At 42.9% G+C, this 8879-nt stretch overlaps 1 protein-coding gene across 1 annotated transcript in view; it reads right to left on the reverse strand.

Moving 5' to 3' along the window:
* Positions 1-7973, reverse strand: part of LOC139735754 (adenosine receptor A2b-like) — a 96594-nt gene extending 88621 nt beyond the window's left edge. Inside the window, exon 1 of the mRNA XM_071646506.1 lies at positions 7343-7973. Coding sequence (XP_071502607.1) covers positions 7343-7909 — 567 coding nt within the window. The 5' untranslated portion in view covers positions 7910-7973. The remainder of the gene's footprint in view (positions 1-7342) is intronic.
* Positions 7974-8879: the final 906 nt, after the last annotated feature.

Consider the following 8879-nt stretch of genomic DNA (forward strand, 5'->3'; position numbering starts at 1 on the left):
CTGCAGATCGAAATGCAAAAAAAAAAAAAAATGGTTAAAGAAAATAATGATACACCGTGCAGTTTTCGTGTGTCTTCGACTCATCTCAATAGACAACCTGTTTCCCCTTTGTACATTTACACGTCCCCCTTCTCTTATTCTCATCTTTATTGACACAACGAGTTGAAGAACACCTCAGCGAGAAGAGAGGACAGGCCGACTTCACGGGATAACGTTGCACACGATAAACATCACTCTCAAGAAGCTGTATAATTATCGCGAATAACAATCTTCCCGAGATCTTTCGCGGGGAGGAGGGCCTCGTCTCACCACAAAATTGCGAGCGGCGAGCGATGCATCATCTGCGAGGGGACAAAATGAATCCCCTCAGCATCAACCCAACCAGCTGACGAGTCGCTCAGCTTTGCCTCGTTATCCTTTTCCCTATGTCCGCGGCCTCGTCGATAGATAATGAATCATTTTATACTGCCCCGTTCGGCCAGTGCTAAAAGAGACTAACACGGGCGTGATTTGCCGATAAATAACCAGCCGCTAAGGCCGCCATGACTTCGCCCCGACATATCCGAGAGCAGAGAAGGAAAAGATTAAGAAGAAGAAGAAGAAGGAGAAGAAGAAGAAGAAGAAGAAGAAGAAGAAGAAGAAGAGATGGATGGGAAGAAAAAGAGGAGGAGGATGAGGGGGAGGAGGAAGAAAAGCAACGACATCGGCAGTTGCTTCGGGCAGTGACTGACGATATCGTAATTAGGGTCGCCACTGTGATGGTTTGAGAGCGGAAATGCTAGGGGTGCTGGGAAGGATTCATGCGGTTACAAGTGACAAAGATGACTTTGGCATGCAGTAGATGGAAACAGCGTGTTATCAACGACACGCGGCCTATAAGCACGCATTGGAAATCTAAATTATACAAGAACGGCGAACTGGGACTTTTTTAAAATCTCAGTGTGCATTTCATTCGATGTTGAGATTGACTGCCACAAAAGGAGTAAAATAAGGCAAAGTAGAAGTTTCTTAACAATCGAATGCAAGATAAGAATGTCAGTGGATTGTAAAGTTTTACATGAATACACGTAACAATGATCATGTGGTGATCCGTTGCAACTCGCAAGAACACATCTATGCAAATTAGATGAAGTGGCTTCTCCAATAATCGCTTCACATGTTTTACACTGACTCCCACACAAGTGTTCACTCAAATTCTTCCTTAGAAAATATGGAAAACAATTTTCAAGACTTCTGGGGAAGAAATTGGACCTACAGACATTGTTGCAAAATAATGACCAACGCTATGATTTTTTTTTTGGTCGTATTTTGTGTATAAACTTAACAGAGTTGGGGATTGATTACGTCATCATCTCATCCAATGAGCACGTGGGGTTGCCAATAGCACTTTCCGGTGGTAACATGGGAACTTGTAGATTCCATAACTTCTTATTCATGCTATGTCCAAGTTACATGAAGATGAAATGAACAAGTACTACTTGTTAATGACGGCAACTGCCATACACTGAAACTACTTCTTTTACTATAACTGCTACTACTACTACTACTACTACTACTGCTGCTACTACTACTACTTCTACTACTACTACTACTTCTAATTCTACTAATTCTACTACATGTATACTACTGCTACTACTACTACTACTACTACTACTACTACTACTACTACTACTACTTGTGAGGATCATTACTACTCACACAAGTACTTCTGCTTCGAATAATTCTTTTATCACTACGGTAACAGTGACAACAACAGCATTAATGCAATGACGCTACTTCGTCTTCATACTAGCCAAATTCTGGTTCAGCAGCGTTGCGACATGTTCCATACAACTTGTCTCTCTGTGGACGCAAAATCCCTATACTCAGGAATGAATCAGCATTTGTAAAAGAGCTGTCCATCTCGCTAGTCATCATGTGTGTGTTGACGCCAGCAACAATCCCAACACACACCATTAACGGTGAAATCTGTGCAAATAGCAGCGCACGTGTCGGCTGCCCGTCTCTGACGGCGCCCTGCGCCCTGGATCTGTCACTTTACCTGCCGACATTTGGGATTTGCTTCGTATTTGATCCGCCCGCAGCGCGTGAAAAATGAGGGTGCGTAAAGGCAGAGGTTTTTAAGGTGACAACTTCACTCCGTGTTCACGCCAGATAATAACGTATGGCTTGCATAATAATGAATACACTCAACGAGTTCCATAAATGGCCCAAGGGGAAATGCAGGATGTTAATGGACGTGAAAGTGTGGCGTCTTTTTTTTTTTTTTTTTGGCTATGTTTGTTTTCTTTGCATGTGTGTGGGTTTGTGTGTGTAGGTTGTCCATCGTCCCTATAGTTGGGTTATTTTAGAATTATATAATGACTCAGCTTCAATATTACCGTTTGAGGAGGGCCGAGCTGCAATCGCTTATTCGTCGATGTCGATACACACATAGACACACAAACAAAAAAGTAAATGTATTGTAATATTTTAGGCACATACCTATAGGAATCAACAAGACACTGGAGTTATCACCTCCTACAATTCAACGTGATTGAGAAGCAGCCAAAACTTTAAAATGTCATAAATCCTTTATATTTTTCTCTCTGAAATTACACTCTCATTGTTCTCTTATATAGCTTGAGTTTACTCTTGTTAGTCAACGTGCCTTAAAGATGAAGTTGTTTTTTTTTTCTTTCTTGTAAGTAACAAGTTGTAAGTAACAACTCTATACGCCACGCCCTCACCAGCGCGGTCGCTAGCTACTTGTTGGCGGTGTTGGTGTGGCGACCATTGGTAGAATTTGCGAAGCGAAACCTCGCGACCCCGTTCGCACGTTCGAAATTGGTGCCTGCTCGCCAAGATCGCTCTCAAATTATTCCGCTGGCGCCTGCAGGCAAACTGGACGAAACACTCGAGAGCGAAGAGAGACACCCCAGAATAAAATGCTCCGACACGCTTTTTTTTCTGGACTACTCTACCAACTTTGGTAAAGGTGTAAGCATTCGGAAGCTGCTTTTCTTTTAAATGTCTTACTGCTATCTAGTCAGACTGACAACAAAATGTTCATGTTTCTGCAGAGACAGAAAGATAACCCTCACTGTTGGCTGTTTCCTCTTTCTGACTCGAGAAGGAAATCTTCTAATCCTCAGGTGTACATGAATCAGGTCATAACATAGCACATCCATGGAGTTAAGAGATAGAGAGAATTGAGGAGGCAATCGAGGTTTATTGCTCTCCAAGGAGACGGGTGGGTGAGCGGGGCATGACGAAACCCGACGTCACGAAATAACTTTTGACGATATTCCCGCCAAACGATCAGTCACTGACTACTCTAAGCCAGCAGCAAGCATTCCCCTTATGATTCCTTTCGCTTTCCCCCACGTGGGTTGCGTGTGTGTGTATGTGTGTGTGTGTGCGTATTCCTCACCCCACAGACTTTCTTTGTGTTGTTTGTTTGTGTCTTCATGTGTAGGCGGTGAATACTCCGTCATGGTTACTGTACTCAGCAGGCTCTGCACTCCACATCTGTATTTGCAGAAAAAGCGCGGAAATCCGATGAAAGTGTGACAGTCCTGTTGTCCATGATGTCAGGATGGATTTTTGAGGAAAGAGAGAGAGAGAGCGAGGGAAACAGAGACGGGAGGAATGAGATAGAGGGGGAGTGTGTGTGTGTGTGTGTGTGTGTGTGTGTGCGTGTGTGTGCGTGTGTATGTGTGAAAGAGGGGGAGAGCGCGTGGGGGGTGAAGAAAAATCTTTGCACCTCTCAATTCTAAATTTCCATTCCCGCAATCTCGGCGAAACTTGATTCGACAATCTGTAACGGCGGTCCTTCAAAGCTCATGGCGCCCGATATGATTCACACCTAAAGAGGGGAATCGATCGATTTGAAATTCTAGGGCAGATTAATCAACATGCGACCTAGTAATGTTTCCTTATATTCCCGGAGTCTGCAAACAGTCGTCATATCCCATCTCGTCAATTCCCGTAAACCGCTCCGGGACAAATAATCCCGTGGGCGATGAGTGTCATCCGTGATCGTGTTTCTCGTCGCTTGACACACATTGATAAGAACCGATACGGGGGGCGACTTGCACGCTGAAATGTCAGGAAAGTCACTACCCCCCCTTCTCTGGATATCCCGCAAAGAGTGAAGCACTTCAAATCCGTGGATTCTCAGGTGGAATACATTCAAAGTGAAGGAACCCTCATCTGCCTAACTCTGCCTTAACCTTCCTTCCCTTCCTTTTATCTGAATTCAGGCAGTTGAGACACCTCGCTGATGAATCTGACGGAAAGAATTTTGCTTTCCAGTTGAGAGCCGTCACCACAAATACCTGACACTCTTGCCAATCATTCATTTGTGATTTTCCTGTTATTTTCAAATTGTCCAGACAGTGGGCTTTCCAGTACTACGTAATCCGCCCCAGTTCATTTCCACTGATTACCACAGAAACGATATGAAAGCCAGTCATCGGATTAGCAGTTTGAAAGAAAAATAGTTTTCGAGTTTAGATGCAGTCATACTTGAAGATTGATCATTGAAATACAAAAGTCAATTCATATTCAAACAGTACGACATGTGTCATAAAACGATCATGTATAGCAGTTGTACAGTATCATATTTCGTAACAATGGTAGACTTTAAAGGGCAATTCCAGACCCATCAAAAGATATTCTGAAAAGAAAGAGTAAAGTTTAATAAACAATAAGCACAACAGTATATATCAAATAAAAATTGGATCAAAGCCATGCAGGGAAGTTGTGACATCGTAAAGTATTGCTTGATTTCATATAATAGTTGTTGAACAGTCAATAATGAATGAGCAAATGAGTGAGTTAATTGTGTCATCGCCTTACAACTTGCTATATAGTTTGTAGACAAAATGTGTCTAGATCTTGGTTCAAATCATGTCTAAGTCTCAAATCATAATTATATCAGCTGACTGATCGTTGTTTTGGAGCTGTTCAGTCAGGAATGACATCATGTTCTACATTTTCATAGCAGAAATATTCAATTTCCACCATTTTTCTTTTCTGTGCATGGTCAAAGGAAAATTGTGAGGTGATGACGTTTTCAAAATCAGAGAAACTTCAAAGATTTCTAACTTCCCTAATTTTTATCTGATTTTGATCAAATGTTCACTGCTGCGTTAAAAAAAAAAAATCTCTTCAGGCAAACTTCTAACTAATTTGTCAAACAGGGAATTGCAAAAAGAGGAAGAAGTAGGACCACTTTCATCAGTGTACTGAAGAAGGACACAGACCTTGATAGCATTAATGAACTGAGGACAGCCATGATAGATAGACAGGTTCGGAGGTGCAACCCGTTTGAATGAAACCCGAGTTGGCATATAGTCTGAAGCTAATACATGCCCTCGAATTAGTAGTAGTAGTAGTAATAGTAGTGTAACTAGTCCGGAATTGCCTTCTACTTTCGGGCTGATGGTATATAATAATATATATTAGACAAACTTTGATATTCATACCTTGTTTTTCCCCAAGATCACCCCATCCGTCACTGGGGTTTGCACATTTATCGGGGTTTGTGTGCTGAAGGAACACAATTATTGTTCCTATATCCACACAATGCACCTTGTTTGATGGTTGTCATAAATTGTCACAAATGTTGGCTTTGCTACATTATTAGCAGAAATAATGTCGGTCATGAATCTACTCTGATAACATCGTAAAATCTGGCCTTTCGAGTCAGCCATAGCGGACGCTTTGTAAAAGTCGAGGCATGGTTGTTGCTAAAGACACACGGACTCGCGCTCAGCAAAATTTGGGTTCATGGGGACAACATTTTTGCCATTACGGTGAAAACTGTGAACGAAGACTTCTATATTTCTAAATTGAGATATACAACCTTCTTTTTAACCTCCCAATGACTTTTCAAGAGAATAAGCTCACTAGGTAGGAATGCCTTTTATTTCTTCAGCGATATGACGTCACAATCAATAAAGACGAAACGTCACTGGCAAACTACAGACGGACTTATTCTTTTTCAGCCAACTGAAACTCCGTGTTTCAACTTTAGTTGACTCCATGAGCTTATTGTTACTCCCTCCTTAGGAGTTAACAATTGTCCAGTAGTGCAGCAACAATATGGGAAATAACTATTTTGTATTCATTCTAGAGTACAGTATCACACGTGAGATCAGTTTCCTGCAATATCGTGCAAAGTTGATTGTGCTGAAACAAAACGCAGATAACAGTGCCGTGCACTTGCCAGTATCACTTGGGAATTGCTTTGAACAATATTGTGGGGAAAATATCCCACTCATATACTAGTACATGCAAAATGTACTAGGTTTGTAAGGGTAATGAATAATTCATGATGGAATGCTTTCTCTTTTGTTTCCTCATTACGTTTTAGAGAGGGACGGCGCGTGGGCGGATGAGCGTGCTTTGCAATCTCTGCTGATCGTCCAGTCTCTTGGTTAACGTGCTATGGTGTTTTTACAGCACAATCGCAGCAATAAAAATGCGGTAGCGTTTACCTCATTACACACATGCAAACGTGAACTGTGAGGCCTGCGTTATTTAAGTCATCCCACAAATAACTTTTCTGTGGTTAGGCTAATGAGTCAAGAGAGGATGGATGATTGGTAGTTATGTGGAAATTATGACGTTATTATCACAAGACGATATGAATAGTAAATGAACATATTACGTTTTCCGCGTCATGTTTTACTTTTACGATTCGTCTCCAGTTACAGTGTAACGCAATATATCTTCCTGTTCTTTCAGTAATCATGTTACATTTCTATAGACCTATACATATTTGAAGTTATTCCAGAGAAAGGAAACTTTATCATCTTCTCTTTCAGCTCTGCTTCATTGTCGGCTTCTTGTTGGTGGCTATGCAACGAAAGAAAATAAATCGCCCATGAAAATGACAAGAAAAGTCATGAAAGCGATCAAATCATTACGTCACGCCTGGACACAGTTTACCTTTTTTTCTCTCGAGTCAGTTTGCAAAGCTTCAAGTTGCAATTGCCTTGCAAAAGAGGTAATTAGGTGTTTAGCATGTAATTGAAATGGTTGATCATGGGTCCCCTCCCTGCAAACTGTCCTGTGATCATTCATGGGTGTTTTGATAGATGGACGTGTATTTATAAGTGTCTTTGCGTCAGTGCATACAGCGGACGGCTTTTGTGTATGTGCACATGTTCTTACAAACACACAGCATCTTTAAACAGAGAACAAACATAATCACTGATAATGCCTGGGGGGGGGGGGGGGGTTGACATATTCGCGCAGTAGGCTTGCAAGAGTAAACCGTTAAATCATTGGTACATAATGAAATTGGGTACGGGTGTGTATGAACGTATATGACTTGAAAACATGAACTCACCTGTTTTCTAACGGCACGGAAGATGAAGACGTAGATGACGATCATGACGACGAGGGGGATGTAAATGACCATGATGGCATTGAACAGCATGTAGTTCATGTCGATGATTTCGATGAATACGCAGGCGGGTGTTTCGGGCCGCCCGCGGTGCCACCCGACCACGGGTAGGAATCCGACGATGGCCGCCATTATCCAGCACACGACGATGGCGACCAGGGCTCGGAGAGGGGTGATGAAGACGTTGTAGCGCAACGGGTAGGAGATGGCGACGTAGCGATCGAGCGACACTCCGATGAGGCTAAACGTGGATGCTCCGCAGAGCCAGAGAAGAAAGTTCAGCATGATGATGCAGCCGATGAAGTCGCGGGGAAGTCCCTCCGACGTCAGGATGGCGAACGGCACCCCGAACAACCCCACGAAGAGATCGGCGATGGCCAGCGACACGATGAAGTAGTTGGTGACAGAATGCAGCCTCTGGTTGCTGGCGTAGACGTAGAGCACCAGACCGTTGCCCAACACGGACATGACCGCAATGCTAATCTCGCACACTGTGTAAAACGTGGACATAGTTTGATTTAGTCCTCGTCCCGACCGCACAAGAACAAAACATACAATTATGATGACGAGATCGGTCCGCTAAATGCCTATGCAGGAAAGCGGCAGTCTTAAAAACGTGATAATTTCCAAATATTCACTTCGCCTGAGCTGCCCATGGTTGTCGTCCCCGACATGGTCGATTCCGTGGCGGAGTAGGAGTCCTTGATGTTCCCGCTCCTAGCATGCCTCGGCTCTCGACCGTCAGTGAAGCGCCCAGCGGTCGGTAACACTGCACGGGATGTCAAACATAAGAATGAGTGATTCAATAACGCGCCGCGCAAATGCGTGAAGTCACTTTTGTCAATAAGGAATAAATCTAATCAGAACCACAAAAAAAGAAGGTAGGAAAGTCAAACACAGCTTTATTTACTCCCCTGAGTTCAGAGACAGAGAGGATGTGTTCGCTTTATAATTTTGAAGAATCATATCATTGCCGCTCATACGATGCAATCACAAGTAGATGTTAAAGTCACGCGGGAACGCTTAAAAGACAAACAAATTTTGATCATTCGCTTATGGAATGTCTATTTTGATTTCCAGGTGGATTTATGCAGGGTAATATTCCGATGGTTCTGAGGAACTCTCTCAGTCCTTTTTTTTTTTTTTTTTTACTTTTCCCCCGAGTGCATCAAAGTAGAGACGGAAGTATGTAAATGCTGCTTCGAATGGTTTTGAAAAGGTCGAACTCCGCGACTTTGGTTGAGGACACGCTGGAGAGGGGACTGACTCGCGTGTGCTCACGACGAACGATGGTAATGCAAATGACGTAACAGATCGTGCGCGTTTTTCTCGCAGACTTCGCGAGCTTTATCCTGCGTGTATTAACCTTTAATCAGAAATGCGCGGGAAGGAGAGGATGGGCGGACACGAGTTTCATTTCGCTGAAGTACTATCGGAAAAAAGGAAGGAAAAACCCTTCATCAGTCTTTCAACATCCGTC

Source organism: Diadema antillarum, unplaced genomic scaffold (genome assembly GCF_040938485.1).
Source record: "Diadema antillarum isolate AM-2024a unplaced genomic scaffold, OU_Dant_1.0 seq00000597_RagTag, whole genome shotgun sequence".
NCBI lineage: Eukaryota > Metazoa > Echinodermata > Echinoidea > Diadematoida > Diadematidae > Diadema > Diadema antillarum.